We start from the raw sequence: 22,567 nt of genomic DNA on the forward strand, positions 1-22,567 counted from the left end.
CATGACATCTTACCTTTACAGAGGTACCAAAAGTTTCTTCTTAAATCTAATAGCTGTGAGGCTATAAGTTATTTACTTTTGTGTGTTTTTCTCAGGCAGAAATGTATTTATACCCCCTTAGGGTGTAAGAGGTTAATGTACCAACCTGTACAATCTTTTTGCGAGTGGAACTGTTATCTATAGGCTGCTGTGTTATTTTGAACTTTTTTTCTGATTTGCTAGACATCTGCAGAAAAAGACATTAGAATTTGACGTTGCGAAACAAACTGCTTTAATCTGAGACTTACATTTCAAGGGTAGAGATAGACAGGCTTTCCCAAAAAAAGGGAATTTCAAAAAAAGGAAATCACTCATTTGGCTAGACTAGAGTTCAGCATCTGACACTTCAGGGATTTTCTCTTTGGCAGCCCGCTGTTTTGGACGGTGGTCTAATCAAACTCAACCAAATGATTTCTAGAGAACCAGTGAGCTGGACTTAGCGATTGGCCTCAGTTCTACAGAGAAGTCCATCCAACGCTTTTCATCATTGGAGTGAAAACAAAAGAGCCAGGAAGATGAGGGAGAGAAATGAAATGGTTCATCCTGGGTGGGAAAAGCTGTGTGTTATGCACCATGGTGGCATGACATGCATTTATTCATGACATCAGACTGAGACCCAGTAAGGGGCCGAAAAAAAACGGCCGAATCAAAAGGAAAATGATTCTCGCCACAAACTTCTACGCCTCTTAGGTTTCCCAGCTGAGCAGAAATTATACCGTGATGTAGGAGCCCTCTCAGTTTTAAAAACATTACGACTGGTCTTTCGCCACAGAAAGCATATCGAAAAACGAAACCATTTTCAGGTGTACGCATTGTGTGTCAACTCAAATTATAGTATTTAAATGCTCTATTACTACACAAATATCCCTGCTTCAACCGACCTCTTTACATAGAAATGAAGATTTTCTGGCAGGTACATGGTTGGCGTTGCTGTACTTCACTGTTTTGAAACTGCTCGCTTTGAATATTTTTTCCAGCCATGTCTATCGGTGGATTGTGTTATTTTGGTTCCCCTCTGTCAGGTCTACTTTCATCTGTTTTTCCTCTATCTTCAAGCTTCTCTTTTAGAAGTAATCTTTCTGAGTTGTTCGGTTTTTGATTTCATGCTTGAAAGTGTGTCCAATGGCTTGATCAACAACTACATTCCATTGATGGTCAGGTTGTCAGCAGGCATAGGCTGCCAAAGACAAGCAGAGCTTCATAAACATTCCTTATCCCCGCATCCAACATCCCTGAAGCAAAAGGAGATAACGACAAAATGGTCTGGACCAAAATATGTGTGTCGAATGCTCCGTCACATCCAGCCGGAGGGTGTTATTGTCTGGTACCCAATCCCATGGTAAAGGGTGTCCGCTATGTTTCTTTTTTTTTTTACTAATATTTGTGAAAACATGTGCTGAGGAGGGTATGGTGGAAAATAAAAATTGTACCATCTCAGTTAATCCTCTCTTAGTGCAAGATAATTTTTTTTTCTAGCCGCAGAGACCGTACAGAAAAGAGATAAACAGAGCTGCAGCAACATCTGAGGCGCTGAAATTACATCAGAGTGAATAGCTGAGGATGTTCTCTGCCTTTAAACTAACAACTATCGCTATCAAAGAGACTGTTGAACTGAAAAAGTGTAACTTTATTAGTATTTTTGCGGGGTAGGTCTATCAGAAGTTTGCAACTTGTATGTTTGCAAGTTACAGAGAACCTAATTTGTTTTATTATCTATAGCGAAAGAAAAGTATCTGTTCCTCTGGTTACTAGCTTGCTTCTTTATGAATCTGTATATCAAGGGGGAGCTTGGCTTTTCCATATTTCAAACAAGCTGAGCAATGCTAAGGACACGGCCCAGCCCAACATGATTGCCTGTAATGTTTCCCATAAATCACTGTATTGTGTGTGTGTGTGTAAGTGAGCGATGAGGGTGGGTCTGTTTTTGTAGACACTAGAGGAATGCTTTCCCTGACATCCCTGATTAAAGCTTCTCATTACAATACAAATAAACAGTCTGGCTACATTAATAAATCCATTTGTTGAAGCATATGAGGATGGTAAGGAGGAGTTTCTGAAGGACAATCTACAATGAAACATTTAGGCAAGCTAATAACACTCAGGAAGCATGGCAAGTTTTGTGTGTTTGTGTGATTTATTAGAACATAAAGCAATGCATAATTGTGTAGAGAAAGTCAAACAACACAAGGTTTTTAATGAGAATATAAAAAAATATGAGATACTTTAAATAAATGCACCTGCTTCCCCAGTTTAGGTAAAAAGTTCACCTGTTTATTAACCAATCTCAATGCAAACAAATATGTTCTGTGGAGTCTCAAATTTATTTTTTAAAGAACATTATGGTGCTTGTAGAAAAATATATGTATTTAATATGGTTACTTTTGTCCAAAGGAAGATTGAAAAAAACATACCAGACATTCTTAGGATATAGTATAGCAAAGTTAGTTTACAAAACAATATACCAAGCTTAGGATCACTCAGGGAACTCTGTTCAGTCAGTCACCTGATAATGCAAAGAGCATGAAAGAGAAGTTACCAAGACTATACCTTCTACCTTAACTTCAAACTGCACAAGAGGGGCATTAATCTGATAAACAACTCAAAAGATCTGCAACTGATGTATGAAAGTCTGACAACTATATGCTATTTATTCCACAAATATTGCCTTTGTGAAATGCAAGGGGAAAGCAAAAGTCCTGGAGTTATCCTAAAGCAATGTGAAAGTGTGTGGGAACACACAAAACAAAGTAAGTAAACTTAGCATATTATCCTAAACACAACATCCCCAAGGGGAATATTGGTGGTGGCAATGAATAGCTAAGCTTTGAGACAAAGGAAGAATTATTTAAGCTTAAAAGGTAAGCTGCGGCATGACTTGAAAATTGCTATTTATATCTTTATCCGGACTGATTGAGAGACTTTTCAGAATATATATATAAAAAAAAAAAAATCTCACTCTTTGTGCAAAGCCACAACAGACACGCCTCAAAATACTTGCAGATGTAACTGGTCCAAAAGGTGGTTGTAAAAAGACTTAATGCGGGTGCAAGGGTGGATTTCTTGCACGCATTTTAGATTTTGCCAGATAAAAATGTAATAAACCATATATAATATCCCTCTACTTGAATGATCATACTATATAACTTTTTCCTGGTCTGTACTATAAAATCTAATTAAAATAGACTGACATTTAAGATTGGAGTATGGAAAAAATGGAGGGACAATCAAAATTCTTCCAATGTAATGTCAGTTTGAATATTTTTAGCCACCCTTTGTTTCACTCAAATTATAGACAGATGCTGACAGTGAAACATGAACAGCCATCAAGAGTCATTGTTAGCCACAGCCTGTTGAGTACAGAGAGGCTCATGAGCTCATATTCTCCACTAGATGCACACCCTGGTGTTTAACTAATGCCCAATGATGCATTATAACACAGGGTGCAGGTATGGGGTGGTGATAGAGTGGAGGTGGGCAGTATGGTCTGCAGAAGACCTACAGTGGGTGGCTTAAGCTGTGACCTAGATAGCAAACAGCACACTGCATTCCTAATGCGCCATCTTCATCCACACTGCCGTATGGGCGCTCAGCTAGACTTCTACCAAATGACTTAAACACAAGCTTTTAGCTCCCAGATAAACTGCTCCTCTGTTTTAATGATGCAGACATTAGCAGTAGAGGATTGGAAAAGAGACCACCTGTTAATAAAGTTTATCATGTTTCCTAAAGCAAAACAGATTTGGTGATGCAATTGAACACTTTACTAGATGTTTGACCTCTCATCTTTTTTATTGATTCTTGTTTTTGATTTGAATCCTGATGAGTCTAGAGACAGATGTGCTATGTGCAAGTCAAATGCCTGCTTTTCAAAGCACTTGCCTTAAGGGGAGAGGGTGGGAGGGGCCGGTTCTCTGTCTTATAACAGTCAGACTCAAGCACAGGCATGAACGCACATGAGCCCAAGCATTGCATGTGAGATCGTTGGAGGCCCGAGACAGCAAAACTACTGATCCGTGATATACATCCCTCCAAGCATTCCGAGGGAGACGGGAGAGGTCTTTCTGTCAATGCCGTGATGAATCTCCAGGGCAGCAGTGAAAAAGGAGGGAAGGGGAGGTGTTTGAGGATATATGGAAAGAAAGAGAAAGGGAGTGATAGGAAGGGTGAACAAACTGGGGATGCACACATGTAGGAGTCCAGAGGAATTTATAGATGGGGAATGTGCATCACATTTAGGGTTAAAATAATAACTCAGGACACTCTTTATCCTAAGATGAATTAGGATACTTAAAACGCATGAAGAGTTTGAAATGCTTTATTTTTTAAATTAAATTCTTTAAATTCAAAACTTAAGGCAATTCAAAGTAAGTGACCACTGACTGCTGTTTGTTGAGATGTTTTTTGTTCACTTGATTATCTATATAATTTTTGCTGGTAAAGTTCTGTGAAAGACCGAAAGAAGTTTTGGAGGAAACTGAAACCTAATGTCAATGGATTTAATTCCTAGACCTAACTTAATAACCTCTGTTTAGCCCTGAGAGCTAACCCTACATCTAACCTTTGTGTACGAGATACCCGATCTAAGGTCAGTGGATTTAATATGACCTAATTCATTTCTCATTGGGGAGAGACTTCAAATTCAGGACAATGTTTGCTGTCTGTTTTCAGTATGGATTGTAGAACAGCCAATGCCCTGCACCTGGAGTATGGTAATCTTGGAAGAAGGTAGAAATTCATACTTTGCATGATACACTGTCTACATCCTATTGCGGTGCTCAAATAGCATTGCCTTTCTAAAGAATCTATCCAGCTCAAACTTCTTCGCAATTTGTGCCATTATGGACATTTTATTGGTATTTTGTTTTGGAACACAATGTGGAAGAAATTAAAGAATAAAATACAAAGAAATATGCACTTAATTAATATCCAGTCCCCTTGAATCAATTGCAATCATTTTAAGATATCAATCTAAACTAGATTTGATGACATTGACAAAAAATAGTTTAGGCTTAGCCAAAGAAAGCTTATTCAATTTACATATTGCCTGTGCAAATAGTCTTAAATTGGTATTGGTCAAGTCTTTTACTTAAGTATTCTGACATTATTATTCTTATACTTGGGGCATTCTAGGTCTTGTTGCTTATTTAGATTTGTTGTAGTGCTTGATAGTCAAATCAGGCCCAAGGTCAACCATTTTTATAGCATTTAGCTGGCTTTGTTCCAGTATTGTCCTCCATTCATCTTCATCCATCATTGTCTAATCTTTGACCAGCTTACAGACAGCATGATACTGCGACACTACTAGTTTAATCATAGAGATGTTGTGTTTGGGATGATGTATGATGTTCTACGTTCTACCATCCATCTATCTTCGGCCACTTATCTGTCAGGGTGGTGTCTATCCCAGCAGTCTATCGGTGGAAGGCAGGGTATACACTGTACAGGTGTTTTCTACCAAACAAAGTGTTTTGCATGTATTCCTCGTCAATTATTTCAATCTCATCTAACCAGAGGACCATCTTTCAAATGATTGTTGTGTCCCCTGCATTGCCTAAGGGGAAAATAACACATCAAGATGTTACCAACTTGTTTTTTAACAAGATATCCTTATTTTAAACTCTCTTAATAAGGTATCCCTGATATGTCCTATCCGGACAGATTTAGGAAAAAGTCAAGTATATAAATAATTTTGTCTGTCAGTCATAACAGAAGTTTTAGTGTAAAATAATGGATTAGATTTTTTGGCACTAATAGCCTTTGCTTGAAAGCAAGCAGATAGAAACAGGGTCCTAAGAGAGGGGGGAAGGCACACACTAAACGTCAAAAGGCTCAGATTGGAACCACTGACGTCTCCATGGAGGACCAAGGCTTCTGTGCAAGGATGCTCCACCCCTAAGCCACCACCATACCAGTCCAGTATAGTTACATGAGTAAGAAGACAATCTTTTCTCTAATGGGCTGAACATGCCTTGTTAATAATCACTGGAGGATATTCCCTGGTCTTTATCTGCTGCTGCTGTATACCATTTGTCAGTGTCAGTGATGTATTCCACCCCAAACTTACAACCTTCACTGGGGAGGCTCATGAGCAGCGGCATGGTATGGGAGCAAGAGTCCAATTAAGATTCCTTCATGACAAACACAGGGAGGAATGAAATTCTGATCTAACAAAGGAGGGATCTCACATTCCCTGGCATGTTCCTTGAAGACTGAAGAGAAAAAAAAAGAAGAAAAACAAATAGACATTTTCTCTTAACATGCTGAACACATGTTGGGGGAGAGTAAGAACAAGAGGAATCCAGTTGCTGACTTTAATTGGTTGCCTTTGGTGGAAATCAGAAATGTAATTCAACATTGATTGATATTATCTTTGAAATCCAAAAGCAATTTTCTTTGCTTTTGCTCGTCTTTGCCTTCCCACTGATTGTCTCTCACACAAAACATCTACCTCTTATGGTAACGTTATGCACATGAGGGAACTCTACCAATGGGAAAGGTCATTTCAGCCAAAGGCCTCTGTTTCATTACATTCTGAGTCAGGGAGACTGGTGAGCGGACTAGTAATGACTTCTACTGTAGCGAGCGGCCCACTTCATTTGCATAACACATAGGAGAAAATAAATAGATTCCCCCAAGTGCATTTCTCACCTTTGTCTCTGCAATATCAAACATGCTATGCATCTCTAATTCAGCTTATTGTTTTTCTTCATAGGGGTTTAACTCAGTTTATTACAGGGGATATTAATGGTTCACTCATAGTGTTTTAGAAAAACAAAATGGAAGCGTGTCTTACTCTGATCCGTGTATATGTGGGGTTTTTTTTATGTTTTCTCATTATTTCAGATCGGCCTGCCTATCCTTGGAGAGACGATTCAGGTTGAGCAGCCCTCCTCGCATTGATCAAAGAGCTCCAGCCCAAAGTGGGAAACAACATCAAAGCATTTCAAAGTCTAAAAAGCAAATATCAAAAAGATTAGGAGGAAGTTAAGAAATGGTGGATCTGTTCCTTATGAAATCACAGAGAATGAAAGGAGCGGGAATAAAAGGAAGCAAAGAAGTGAGGAGACATGCTCAAGTGGAACACAAAGAAACAACAAAGGAGGGGAGAAACAAGAAGAGATAGTGTTTGGGTTGACATTTCACTGGGGTTGGATCATTAGTAGTTATGGGCCTGGTAGACTATGAAAGAGTTGCGCTGCTACACTTAATTTGAGCTCTTTAATAAGACACTTTATGAATTCAGTCATGTTTGCAGCCCTCTGCACGAGACACAGCATGAAAGACATCGCTGGATCCCGTTTCAGGCCAACAAGATTTCAGATTCAATTAACTCCATCATGCAGTACCACCTCCGTTCTCACGCACACCCTCCCACACACACACAGCGCAGTCCCACTACTACTCTCTATGCTTCAAGGTCTATCTTGGAGCACTCCAAACCTAATTACTCCAGAGCTGTCTGATGATGCCCACTACTGTCCAATCATGTTTGCCAAAAGTAGAGATATACAAGGTGGACAGCATTACACTCAAACTTTCTCTCATTTTATATTGTGGGTTAGATCAAAAAACCCCTGCCTCCCACCCAACTTCTCCTTTTAATCCTATCACTCAGATTTACCCCATGTCTAAATGGTTTACCCCACCCCTCAGCAAGATGGTTACATTCAATTATTTGACACCAGACAAAGGCGGAGTTTAGTTATTTAACTGACTTGTTACTGAGTCGCTGATCTTCTCAGTGGGGGAATATATTGTTTCTAATTTGCCCCCCTATGACCCATTTCTGGGCCTTTTTACAACTTCATAACTCTCAGGAATGCTGTGTGCCAAACTCGGGGGACATTCTTATTACAGAAATACATCTTACCGCCCTACCAAAAAAAACCTGGAGACCTTTCAAACCAGAACATCATACATTAAGTAAAGATGCAGAGGTAGAAATTCTATAGAAGAATTATTTTTCCCAGGACTGCAAAAAGAAGAGGTACTCCTTACATAATGGCCTGTGTGGCTCGTCTCGGTGAGATTTAAAGGGCTGGTTTTATATGCAACAGAGCTGCCTCGTTTTTTGCAAATTTATTCACACCCTTTCAACTATTCTCTATTTTTGGAATAAAATGATTTTCAACATTTTTTATATTTAAAGATATAGAAGATATAGACCTAAAAAAAGTTTTTCAGTCACAGGTCCATTTGCAAGGCAGTTAAGCCTTACTGATCTGCTCATTATTCTATGAATGTGTGTTTTTTAGAGAGATCAAATGAATGTTACTTTTGCATAAACTCTTAGTATTTAGTATGACTAGAAAAACTCTAGAAAAATTCAGTCCATATTGATTCAGAAGCAGACATAATTATGTGACAAGTGTAACGTCCTGTTTTGAAGTCAAACTACTCCTTATGGCAGGGGTGGTCAATTCTAATTCATAAGAACTGCAACTTTTAGATTTGTCCTTGTTCAAACACATCTAAATCAAATGGCTGAATTACCTCCTCACTATGCTGTCAGTTTCTGCAGAGTCAGGGTTAATCAACTAATAACTTGATGCAGTTGTGTTGGACCAAGGAGACCTCTAAAAGATGCAGGATAGCAGATCTCAGGAACTAGAACTGTCCACCCCTAACCTGACTCCGCCAGATGGATTTGCTGGATTTGCTCCGTATATCCATCTGGAAACCTTCCGTTGAAGTAATTTTGGGAAGGGGCGAAAATACTGGTTAGCTGATTGGCCTATGTTGGTGATAGACGGGCCAAATAAACCAATCAGATCAACGAAGCATATGACGTACTAACAGAGCGACGACAAAAACAAAGGCATAAGCCAGGCACAAGCCAATTGATAGATCAAACTCTTGCCGAAACCAGTCGGGAGAAGAGCAAAAACATCTTTTCCTCTGAGAAAAGCCTCCAGAGCAGTGTTTTGCTCTTCTTTCAGTGAAGAAATTCTCTGTAATTCCAATAAAACTTGCTCGATAGCCACGCTAACGCTAGTTTCATCGGCTGAAGCCGCCATGTTCTTTAGACTGAACTGTCGCGCTCCTCGTTGCGTCACACCTCAACCTGCCTCAAAGCCAACGCTGATTGGACGTTCGTTTGGTGAACGGCTCCAAATTTTCTTTAACGGAAAGTAACCAGACGGATCTGCGAGTGAAACCTTGAAAGCTCGAGAGATCAGGATGGTCTCACGAGGCTAGTCCACCCCTGCCTTATGGGATTAATAAAAAGGTAGCAACAAACAACAGAAACAGATAGCTGTCATCGCCAACGTCCTGAAAGCGGTAGTTAATCATGATGCTTGTCTCAGAAAAATATGATTAGTTGTGAAATTGGTGAGATTTTGACATTTTTAAAGCAGTCTATGACAAAGACTGCAGCCAAGATGAAAGGAAGAAAATGATTTAATAAAGGAAAGTCAGACACAGCAGGAATTATTTTGAAAACTCTTCTAAATTATGGTCAGTCAATAAAATCCTTACCTGATCAGTTTGAGGCCAAGCAACAGTGACAAAAGTTGAAAATTGTTCAACTTTTCATTTGTTATGTCAACCTTGAATGTGCACTTTTGCATGTACAAACTTAAAATCTGTCCTACAGATATTGGTTGGAGAAGGTCAAGCCATTGTCCACTTATCACGCAGGTTCCATAATTGAGAGTAAGAAACCTTGCCTGCCCTTGGTTGAGCCCATTGGTTCGAAGTTTTCCATAAGCTTTAACAGCTGTCTTCTTCCCATTAATTATGACCAGTTTCCCTGATAAGAAAAGGCCTGAATCCCCAAAGTATATTGCTACCACCACATAGTGCAACACTTATCCTTGGGGATCAAGTGGTAAATTGTTAGTTGTTGATTTGTTTTTAGTTTTTTTCATAAAAAAAAAATTCAATAAAGAAAATGTAAATTGGGTTTGTTAGGTATATAACTATGGCAACTTGTCAATATATACACTTAAAATTTGATCTCAGTAACCGCTCCAGACCTTCTGTCTGCTTTTTGTTTACGTCTCTGGTTAATGCTTTCCTTTTCCTGAAAAATTGTCTTAGAGGGCAATATTCAAAGAGATATTTTATGACCTGCTAGGTTTTAAGTGTTAAGTCACTAACACATTTAGGTAGAATATTAAACAGAGCTTCAAACATGTTGATGTTTGTTGGCATTGTTTTAACCAACAACTGAGAACTTCACATACCAGCTGTATTTATGTTGACATAAATACAGACAATTGGGAATCTATTTGTGTATTAGTTACCTTCTTAAAGGGCCAAAATCATAAAAAAACACATTTTTTACTGTTTTACTATGTTTTATTGCTATAGCTTAATTAAAATTATGCAGAACTCAGTTAATTAATGTATCCCGAAGTAATCCTTTTTAGCTCTGCTGTCTGAGCAGCAGCCCCACCCCGATCCTGTGAAAACGTGTGGATGAAGGATATCTACGTGCGAAGCACTTGTTTTAACCACGCTGTGTCAGCATCATGACAAAAACGCCTACTTGTGAGGCGATGCGAGGCAGGGCACAATGACTCAGATATAAAGTTAAAGTAAAATGGCTCTTTTAACAGCTAATCTGCAAAACACAGCAGCTTTTTATTCAAGCAATGTCCGATTGTTTTTCACCTTGAGAGGTTCAAGACATTTAGGGAGACAGTTTGTCTTTAAGGTCAAGGGTTTTTCTTGAGGGTTGGAAAAAAAAACATCTACATTTAATACAAAATATATTCTCAAGTAGTGTTAAACGTATTATATCATTATGCTTGTGCCAATGGGCGACTTTGACAAGAATTGAAAAGGTAGGAAAGAGGACCTATAAGGCATTTGGTTTAACTACATCTATTTAGAGCTATAAATTCAATTCAGTAAATTTATAAAGCGCAAATTCACAACACATGTCATCTCAAGGCACTTTACATCTCACCAGATCAAATAGATTCAAAGTTTTCTATCGAAGGAAAACCAGTTGAATGCATCGACTCAAAGGTAATCCCTCACACTAAGCATGCTTGTAGCGACAGTGGAGAGGAAAAACTACCTTTTAACAGGAAGAAACCTCCAGCAGAACCAGACTTAGTGTGAGCGGCCATCTGCTGAGGCCGTCTGGGGTTTAAGGAGGCAGAACTAGATATGCAGAAAGAGTAGATCGGAGATGTTTAATTGCCAAACCAATAGATGTTATCTAAGAAATGAAATCCATGAGTGTTTTGGAAGTAAATGAACCTGTATATGAAAAGAAAGCTGATTTCCTAAGTTTACTCTTACTGCATCCATGAGTTCATGTTTATGCTTGCTTCCCCATCCACATTTAAAATGTGTCGCATTACTTTTTGCATAATTACTCAGTTGTTCCGATAACTCCACATGACACTCATTGCTACTCAGAGGCTGCAGCTTGATGCTACGCCTCATGCTTGCCTTTATTACCTCAGCCCAGACATTTTGATAAGTGAGGCAGAAAAAAAAAGCAGAACAATTATCATTTTCTCTCAGATTACATTCAGCAGATGTCAGAGCTCTGATGTGGAGGCGTCTAATTGCTGCCATCGAATCAAATGTGGCACAATATTACAATATACCATCATGTTGTGGAAAGCAGAGGGGCTTGTGTGTTAAACTGAGAGTGTGTGTCATTTAAGTACAGTAATGATGAACCATGTTTTTCTGTCATCGGTTTTTAACAACCACTAAGGAAAAATATGCTTTCTACCTACTCACATGCAACACACGATGCTGTCATGTTTTCTTGGTATGTGTTCCAAATTCTAGGCAAACCCATGCATGCATAAATACAAACTCTTAAATAGTGCTCTGCCAAATCTCCAGCACTTGAGACGTGCTCCTTGAATGGGTAAGAATAATAGGGGCTGAAAGATAGAAAGCATCCTTCCCCTCCAGCGTTCACTGCTTTCTTTTCCACACGACACCCTGCCCTCCCGCATCTCTGGACAGCCTTGAGTGGGCCTGCATTCTGTGTGGAGGAGCAGGCAGACGAGGTCCCCCAGGGTGATCCTTGGTAGGAGGGTGAGGAAAGGGGAGTGTCACACTAAGCTACAGTGTCGGCTGATGGCTCCGCATGAAGCACGCCACTTATCAGATTGGTGGGGAGGGTAGTAAGGGGGTTGGGGAGGGGGTCTGCGTGTTTGTCTGTGTGGGTGAGAATACACAGGGGAGCAAGGGTGAAGTTGATGCCAGACCCTATTACGGCAATCTTTTCATTTCTACACTCACAAACAGGCATTACACGCGAGCAGACATGCAAATCTACATGCACCTTGTAGCGAACGAACATCCTACATTAAGATGTAGAAAAACCGCCACGGATCCCCAAACCTTCCTGCAGGCAGACAGTGGCATGATGGTTTGACTCTAAAAGGCTCCCCTCTTTTCTGATCCCTCCCTTTCCTTTTCATCCTTGGCTTCCATTCTCCCTCGGTGCCCCAGTTCACTCCAGTGCACACGCTCCTTCTCTCCTTCCATCCTATCATCCCCCACCTCTCTGTGGTACCCATTTCCCTTCTCATCCCTCTTTGCATTTTCACTGGCTTCACCTTCCCCTCTCCTTTTTCTCTGCTGATTTATACAAGTACAAGAAAAAAATTAAACATAAATGCATAATAATGAATTGCACGCATACAAATCTAATCTTCATAAATATATATGAGAATTATGTGCTGTATAAGAGGTGGACTATGTACATGCATATCATTTTAGCCAAGCTTCAAGCTGTTGAGGATCACTTGAAAGCCACATCATCTTGAAAAGATAAAGAATAACATTACAACAATAATATGCAGCTAATTTATTATTTTCTTCTTCAGGCACATTTCTTTCAAATTAGTCAAAAATTAGGGGAGAACATTTTATTGTATCTGTATATATTTAACATTTTTTTTATCACCATGGATCCTAGTATTTTGTTTTTTTTTTCTGTAGAACAGTTGTGACAAAAAATGCTAATTTTATTAACATCACAGCATTTTTCATGTAAAGGCTGGGAAATGACTGTTTTTATAAAGTCTATATTAACTGATAGTTACAATGTGGTTAAAAGCTTAAAAACTTCAACTTTTCTACTTTGGAACCAATAACACTTTTCAGAAAAAAAGGTGATATGTCTTCAAAAGACCTAAAAAATGTTATACCTTCAATCTAGAACTCATAATTTTTACAGAAGTACATGCCATAATGCAGCAAGTAAACAGCTTTTGCAAGTTGCATTCAACAACCTTGTTTTTACCGAAGTGTCAAAAGTATTTAGTAAGCTTTTTACTACAGTAAAAGTATAAAAAGTACAATTTTTAAACTACTTAAAGTATAGAAGTAAAAGTGATACAAGAAAAAATGTCAGATGCTTTAATAGCCGCTTTCTCTCAGCTGCAGGTAAGCCACTGCTCCAACAGACAGCTCCATAGAAGATGGCTGATTATGATTTTGTATAGTATTTACATACTATAATAAAATCAAAGCTTGTTGATATGATCAAGCACCATCTTTGTATCTCCATGTTTGTCCTTTTATCCCTTCCTTTGAAGAGCAAGTCCAGCAAGTATTTTATTAACCCTTTATGGTTTCCCCGATTATTGTTCAGTGAATAGTATAGAGAAATGCATAGGACTTTGGCTAAACTTAGACTTAACACTATGAATCTAAATTAGAAGCACAATGTTTTTTTTTTATTATTTTTGAAAAAAAAGATTTGGTAATACAAAGTTTCTGTCAGATAGATAGATTAGATTAGATAGATGGATGGATGGATGGATGGATGGATGGATGGATGGATGGATGGATGGACGGACGGACGGACAGATACATGGACGGACGAATGTGTAGATGTACATATACATCCTATTATGTCAAGGGATGGTTCCTTGGATTTGATGTAGGAGGTCAGTCAGTCAGTCAGAGGAGATAAACAACACCTCATTAGTCCTGTTAAAGGGAGTTTTACAGACATCTTTGTCTGCTAGCATGCTAACACAGCCTTGGGCAAAGTTTCGAACATGGAGACAATTCTGATAGGACTGGAATGTAGTGATTACTTGTTATCCACTTGAAAGGAAATAAATAATAAAGTAGAGTGGTAAGGGGGATAATATGCCCCCCCTTGGCTCCTTACACCCAGATGGGTGCAGAAAGGGACACTCAGAAACGAGCATGTAACAAACCTTCTTTGAATAGCATTGATACATAGCTGCTGCCCAGGGCTGTTTTTTTATCTACTGCATTCATACAGAGAGGTCTGCTGATTCCATAAGATCCTACAAGGAAGGCAGGCAAAGTGCTTTAAAATGTTCTACTTTTATTTTATATTGTAGCCACAGAGTATAATGGGTTATACTGAAATTATATTGGATAAAAAACACAAAATACAACATGTTTATAAAGTGTTTCACAATGCAAATGTGTGTCACATTTGCATTTTGCCATTAAACCAAGTGAGCTGCCTTTAGAAGTAACTACCTTCTTAGTTTGTTCCCATGTTAATGTCATTTAATATCTCAGATTAGCCAAAAAGTGGGTTATAATTGATGGGAAGATGGAAAGAGCAAAATACTTGGCAATCTATGAAGAGTATCTGGCAGTATGGACATAAACCCCCAAAAAAACAAAGATTAGAGTGAAATAGCTTGGATTGAAGCAGATTTCTGCCCAAGTTTAGGTCCAGACATTAATTTAAGGCAAAACTTGACCCTGATGTTAACAGGTGTTAACTGTCCAGCCTGACTTATTTTCAGCTAATTTTACAAAGAATAAAAGGCAAGTCTACAGATGTTCAACAACTAATTTAGATAAGTTTCTGTCTAAAGAGGCAAATATTTTTTTAACAAAATATATTTTAAAATATCTTTCTTTCTAAAATAAATCAAAATAATCATTTTTAGAAGTAAAATATATAAAAAATGATCATTTTATTGAGATGGATGTGTAGAAATCAGAATAAAGCAGCAGGGAAGAGTCATATAAAGCAGAGTTTTGCCTCCAGCTTTAGTCGGTCTGCTCTCTTTCCATCATGCATGATTTCAGTCATTCTTAGACTATCTGGATATAACACTCCAAAACAACTCCTGTGGTATTCCTCTTCTTTTTCCCCCCATGTAAGACGGTCCTCTTTTCTGTTTGGGGGTTTGAGGTTTATGCACTCCCAATCAGCCTGTCCATTAGGTAGACATGCACAACATGTTCATTACAGAATCCAAATGTCTGCATGCAAATGAGCTTAAACTGCAAAGTACTACAAATTCCTTGATTTTAAGAGGAGGAACGTGTGGAAGTCAGCCATCAAAAATGCAAGTTCTGGGTTGTCCATTTTATGCTGATGAAAACCACAGAGAGGAGCAGTACAAAGGATTAACCTAATCAGGATGTCTTTTTGATGTTTTGATGTAACGCTGAGACACTCAAATGTGAAAATTACTAATATAAATTCCATCCGTGGTGTGCAAGCCTTCAAGGAGAGTTCCTCTTCTGTCAGCTGAAGCCTTTTGTCATGAACATTAAAACTTTTCCTGCCTGAAATAAAATAAAAAAAAAAAAAAAAACTTTTTTTTTGTGTGCCAGAATTGCTAAAAGCTAGATACGCAACAGACAGATATGACACTTTCATTCTCTATCCTCCCTTCTGACCGTTAGGCATTTAACAACACTTATTGTTTGTTGTTGCATCCAGTGAGATGCATTAATTTTCACCACAGTTCTCTCGCTGTAAAGCTTCAAAAACTGTCAGGTGATAAAACAGAGAGAAATATTAAGACGGTGTGTTCTATTTCATAACATTGAAGTTAAACATTAAGGCATCAACATGAAGTAGAAGTTGTTGAGAGCCATACAATAAAACTTTGAGAAGAAGTCTAGCTGGTTTGTAGGTCTTCCGCTTTGTATTCAGGACGGCACAGGGCCTGCCGTTAAATGCACAGAGCAGGGGGAGTGTCAGCGAGGCCCGCAGCATGCCAGCTCTTAAGTGACTGTGGCACTCAAAGATAATGAAGAACGATGATGAGGCCAAGAAGGGCATGTACCGGGCCTACATGCACAGAGAAAATCACCAGCAGCGGAGATCTACTCAAAAAGATTTAAGCTTTGCCCACAGTCTTGATTGCATGTCAGAGTGTCAAACCTCCACCTCAAATTGCTACATCTATTCAAATGTTCTGCAGAGCTACATAAGTGTGTGCCTATAAAATCTGTCAGAGATCATGAGAGTGTTACTTAAATATCACTACCAAACATGCAACAACAAGAGAGCGAGAAATAGGTAAGTGTAAAATGTACAAATCTAAAATCAGTCACAATGAACACCGCCCCCCCAAGTCCGTCAGTTTTGATCTTAAAACATGCTTGTCATCTATTGTTCAGAGTTCTGTGCCTTTCCCAGTGATATTCTAACTAATCCTATTAAGGTAATCCACATGAAAACAACTTCAAGCACGATAGCAATGAGAAGCGCCTTTCCTTGCTGTTAATTTATGGCATATTAAAATGTGCAGAGAACCAAACTAATTAATGTGACTCCATCACCATTTCTTCATGCGACAGGAATGCTAAAGTGATACCTGCAGGATGGGAGTTTTGTTTGTGTGTAAGTCTGTGAGTGCTTCTATTGATATGTATTCAGCCAGTCTTTGATTTTTTTTTTTAAAGCAATTGTTTCCAAGGTGCATAACTCAAATCCTTTATTCTCATTTGTATTGAAAGCTTATGGAGCTTATTTAAAGACTGGAAGAATAGAATAACAATGATCACAGAGCATTTTAAGAGTTTTCTACTTGAAAACATTAGCATTTTTGTGTATTTTAGCCTAAGAGTTAATTAAAAGAACATGATAAATGCATTCATATTCAGCACGGTTTGCTCTGATGGTCTACCTAAATATCCACCACACCTGACTTCACTTTATTGTCAATATGACAGAAGTGTGTATTTTAATTCTAGTAAAAAACAAAAGAGATGCTCTTTGCAGAATTGTTTTGACAATATAAGTAACCAAACAGCCTCATCAAGACAAAGAATACATTTATAAAACAAAATTGCAAGTCCACCTATAGTGAAAAGCCTGGCAGGAATGGCGGAGGTCACACAATGGTTTATGGTTTAAATTTATCAATATATTTTAATTTGCATTACTGAAGAATTCAATTTAAATTCAATTCAAATAAAAAAAAATGATGAGGTAAACAATTAAAGGTAAAATATAGTTGCTTCACTTCACTATATAGATGAGTATTTAAGTGATTATATGTAAGTCCTGTTCTGGACTATGGAGACATCATATATGAATGCTGCCTCCTCAGCTCTCCACTCCCTGGACATAGTTTATCACAGTGCTTTACGTTTCATCACCAACTCTGCCTTCAGGCCTTCTCTAAGCCTCAGAAGACAACATCATTGGCTTACTTTCATTTACAAGGCCTGTGTCACCTCATGTCTGTAGCTAACAGTGGTTACAACTCACGCTCTTCAAGTCAAGTTCTTTATACTATTCCCAGGACCAACACAGATCTTGGCAAAACATCATTTTTCTATGCAGCACCACGGTCGTGGCACAATATTCAAAACTCTCTGCAATTACGGACTCTTATTCCGCTACAGCATTTTAAATCACTATTGAAAACCGCTTGCACAGAGAATTGTAACTGTTATTCTAGAGTCTAGTTTATGATTGAATTTATTATGTTGTCCTGTGTTCTTATATGTCTTACTGTACTGCAGCCTCTTGGCTAGTTCTCCCTTGAAAAAGAGATTTTATCTCAAGGGACATCCTGGTAAAATAAAGGTAAAATAAAAATAATAATAACAATTCTCGAGGGTCTGCGATGTAATTTTTGGGGTGAAAGGCTGAAATGTTTGGGAACCCCTGCTTTAGAGGAGCAGCAGAAGTGGTCAGGTGGATTAACCCGCCATAACAACAATAAACAGCTTTAACTTTCCAAATCTAGCTTTTATTAAATAGTGGAAAGAAAATAAATGTTTGAAAGATCATCAGAAATTCAGTTATGATACATATTTAATGGGAAAGACGCTTCTTGGGTCATTTTAAAGAAAAACTGACCTTGGGCTGTTGAATAAATCCCTGAAATATAACACTATCCATTATCATAAACATGCATGTTGGAGGAAGTATAATGCTTAGGGAGAGTGGTGAGAGGGAGGGAGATGATCACAAGGTTATGAGGGAGGGAAGTTTATGATAAAGTTTATAATATGAGTTGAAATCAAAGCCTCTTCATGAGGTAAAGTGAACAAACTCTTCATCTAAATCTAATTCAGAATGTGTGGTACTACTATTTTTCACCATCTGACTGAGTTTGAGCAATTTTAAACAAATGTACAGACAAAATAAATTATAAAGCTTATAGTACATTTCTAAATCTCACTCTGTGGATGTGAAATGAAAATGTGCCAAAGCTTTTCTAAAATACAAAAGTTGAAACTGGTGCTTAGCAAAAATTTTACCCTTGGGTCAGAATAAATCCTTCCTGCAGGATCATATAAATATTTCTCTGTGGTTCCTCAAAGTAAAAACCTCCAGGGATGAAATAAAAAAAAAAATATATATATATATATATATATTCTTGAGCTGAAATCTGGCCGCTCCATGTCGAAACAGTAGAAGTTAAAATAAGGCAGAGGAAACAATACAAACTGATTCAGAGTCGATTTTAACATCTAGCCAAAGGTCTTTAATTCCCTGAGCTTCATACCAGCCCCTCCCCATTAGTATAGGCTCTGAACAATTTCTGCTGGTTAACAAATGCTGAGCGATGTGGATGGAAGGCCCTCGCACATGGGATTATGAATAAAACATGTTGCCCTTATTAAAAATAATCTGGCTCTAAAGTGCCAAAGGCCCTCGAGGTCGATAACCACCCCCTCCTCACCCAACCACCTCACAGGGTTCAAGGAAAAGGGTCCCTGATTAGCGTTGGCAACATCCAGAGAATGAATTCAGAGTCTGTATGATCCACCAGTGAACGTGTTGAGTGGAATTAAATAAAGCAGGCAATGATTGGTGCTCGGGGCAACACAAATGGGTTGTTTAAGTGCTGTAAGCTCTCTGTTGTTCTTACCTGAGAATCTCACCCAGGCCTTTCAGAACACCCTTCTTTGCTTTGTTCTTGTCCTTGTCTTTCTCCTTCTCCCCTTTCTTGATTTCCTTTGGCCCGCCCGTGGCGCCATCTTTCTGCTTGTCATCAGCCAGCCCGCCACCGAGGCTGAGATCGCCGCTGGTGGACATGGACTCCTGACCTGAAGGAAAGCTTTCCTCTGTGTCTTCATCCACTGGAAGGACAAAAAAACAGATCAGATGGGTTAACTTTACAGTGCTGAGAAAAATAAAATGCTGATTTTTTTTGTTTTGTTATATATTAGCCATTGTGTAACGTGTGCAAAAAAAAAAAAGGTTTCATATCAGATTAAGTGACCCTGAGTACATTAAACACCGTTTTCTAATGATGAATATATATTTGGTGAGAAAAGGTTTCCCAACCAACTATGTAATTAGTGAATGAATGAATAAATGAATGAATGAATGAATGAATGAATGAATGAATGAATGAATGAATGAATGAATGAATGCTGTGATAGAACACGAGATGCTTAATCCTTTTAAATAGGACACAACTCAAATTCTCTACTGCATTTTGCACCATATTTATAATGAATTGCACTGAACCTTTTCATATTAATGTGATTTTGCAGCATTATTTTTAAACTGGTTTCATTTCTCCTACACTGTTTACATTTTAATCACTGCTGCACTTTGTGAATGGTGGTGTTCATTTCACTGTTTCACCTTAGTTAGCTGCTAATTCACTGTTGAAATGCTGTATGCAATTGAATTTTGTTTTGTATACATACTATGCATACAGTTTTTTCTAAGTCTGAGGCTGTGTCCGAACATCCTTCCTAATCACTGTATAGGGCACTATATAGCGGTTACTCCATTTTAAATGAGTGTCCAAACGTATACTGTAGTGGATGGAAAAGTAGTGGACTCAAAATCTCCCACAATGCACCTTGAAGAGTAGGGATTATCCATGGTCACTAGACGAACAAATCAATCGCTCAATGCTTGGAGGGGAGAGGTCTCCTTGAAGAACATTATGGGATTTTCTGTCACAGCGGCACATGTCGCCATAGGCTGTTGCTACCTGATAGCCGGACTAACAACAAAGATGCCACAGGCACCGGGCGGTGGAGGAAGAGTTACGTCACAACCCCGGAGCAAAAAGTAGTGATCATCTGTCTGAACGGTCAGTTAACTGAGTCCACTGTATAGTCCCCGCTCTATATAGTGATTGACGGATTTAGGGGTTCGGGCTGACATTTGGACACAGACGAAGTCAAAGTCTGAATGAAGGAATTAATGAATGCTGGAAATGGCTGAACCTATAGTGCTGTTCTTAACCATAAAAATCTCAGTGAGAAAAATCATTTCAACATTAGAGCTATTGAAAAAAAAAGAAAAAAAAGAGGTCAGAAACAAACTAGAAATTCCAATTAAAATTTGTTTAACCCAATAATGCCAAATGTATCATATTTGATACATACGGTTTCTGAAATGTTTCGCGTCTGACACCTTTTGCATAATTTAATGGTAAAAACTGCTCAAAATCCTATTGTACACAATCAGACATACCTGATAACAAAGGGCAGATGACACAAAAAATAATCTTGACTTATTGCATAGTAATAAATTATTAATATCAAAAATGTATTTCTGTTTTTTCTTTTAAACTTATTTTGTTAAAAGGCCAAATAAGGACTTCAAACCAAAAAAAAGTAATTTTCTGTTTTGTTTTATTCTTGGATCAGGCTTTAAAGGGTTAAGGAAGGAACAAAAAAACAAAACAAAAAAAAGTTTTGATTGTCCTGGTCTAATGTGAATTAGACAAAAACCTGTGGCATTGATTTTTTTTTTTTTTTTAAACAAAAGCTTATATTTGCTCTTGTTATGTTTGCCATATAATTGTATTTATTTATTTGTTTGTTTTCTTATCCAAAACATTTAATAAACAAAAAATAAATAAGAAAATCAGGTTTTAAAAAACTTGAAATGGTGGGGGAAAAATGTGAAACTAATGTTAAAGCAAGACATTGCAGAGCAAAGTGCAAATACAGTAAATGAACTTTAACTTTTGGTTGAGTCCCTATAGATTAATGAAGCTGCATTTTACATCAGCAGACATTTTAAGTTGTCTTTTACCATTTGGACTGCATCCCTCCTTTTTTGAGCAACATCAGAGAAGCCATAAAAAAACGTACTGAATATCTGAACAAAACTACGGAGCCCCTCTGATGACATGGTCAAAAAAAATGTTTAATTGTGGCCACGAAGTAGGATTTCGTGGCCACGCAATAAGTATAATGTGCGCACGAAATACTACTTCAAGGCCACAATTAAACATTTTTTTTGACCATGTCATCAGAGGGGCTCCGTACAAAACACTGAATTGACTCTCCTCGTTAGAGCGGAATATATTTACATTGCTCACCCACTGAGAGTAGAGTTCACTGGAACATACTTTCTTAGTTGGGAGCCTGAAGTTATTTCAGTTGTGTACATTTCACACAGATCACAGAAAAACTCCCCTTCTTCTGCAGCTTCTTATACATAAAAAGAGATCCAACTGAACACTAGCGTATGCATTAATGATAGTCAAGCGAATCTGATATTTAATTACGTCTGAACTAATTTTATACCCGACATCAAACTCAAACCAAACTCCTTAGGTGCTGCAAGGTTGATTAAACTCAAAGTTTTCATCACATCTAATCAGAATCAATGTAGAAAATGTAATTAATCCATCACTAATTACTCATTTAAATAATCTAGAAGAAGGCTTCTGGGGGATGGTAATTACACATATGATGTGTGCTGAGCTTGGCACAGCCCCTGTCTGCTCTATCTTTCGCTCAGAGGTATGAAGTAGATGTTCCTCAGATCACGATGCATTACAGTCATGCATGTCATTGTTTAATTTCTACCTCTGATAGAAGAGAGAAAAGTGCTTATCATGAGGAAAGAAGACGGAGGAGGGACAAAAATATTTAGCAGCCTTAGGTTGGAAAGAGATTTTAAGGATGATAGGATTTCACTTTCTCTTGTGATCTGTTGAGCAATCACCTTTTGTTGCAGCTGCCACCTCAAAGGAAACTACTACTAAGGAATACTAACAGCAAGCAGAGAAAGGCAAGAACTGAAAGCAGATTAGCATCTTAAATCATACAGTTGATTTCTGCACAGGCCTCTGATCTGTTTACACAGGTTAATCTAAAAAAATGAAAACATTACAAAAAGATGAATAATTAATGTATATTATGCATCTATATTTAGATATTTCTTTCTATCTATCTTGACTGAAATGATCACATAAGTTCTAAAACTGAAAAAAAATAAACAGAAAGTAGACGCAGACAGCTGGATATAGGCACCAGCATCATTTGCAACACCAGCTGGGATTTAGCGTGACAAAAAAATGGATGGATGGAAAATACACAGAAAGAAACTTTATGCTTTACTTTTTTAAAAGGC

The 22,567-nt window shown here is 38.1% G+C and overlaps 1 protein-coding gene across 2 annotated transcripts in view; it reads right to left on the reverse strand.

The window, feature by feature from the left end:
- The window catches only part of LOC107094307 (partitioning defective 3 homolog), a 169,649-nt gene extending 150,341 nt beyond the window's left edge, over window positions 1-19,308 (reverse strand). For both annotated transcript variants that reach the window (XM_015389851.1, XM_015389850.1), the window contains exon 1: window positions 19,101-19,308. In XM_015389851.1, coding sequence (XP_015245337.1) covers window positions 19,101-19,267 — 167 coding nt within the window. In that variant the 5' untranslated portion in view covers window positions 19,268-19,308. The remainder of the gene's footprint in view (window positions 1-19,100) is intronic.
- Window positions 19,309-22,567: the final 3,259 nt, after the last annotated feature.

This window comes from Cyprinodon variegatus, unplaced genomic scaffold (assembly GCF_000732505.1).
Source record: "Cyprinodon variegatus isolate N-32 unplaced genomic scaffold, C_variegatus-1.0 Scaffold476, whole genome shotgun sequence".
NCBI lineage: Eukaryota > Metazoa > Chordata > Actinopteri > Cyprinodontiformes > Cyprinodontidae > Cyprinodon > Cyprinodon variegatus.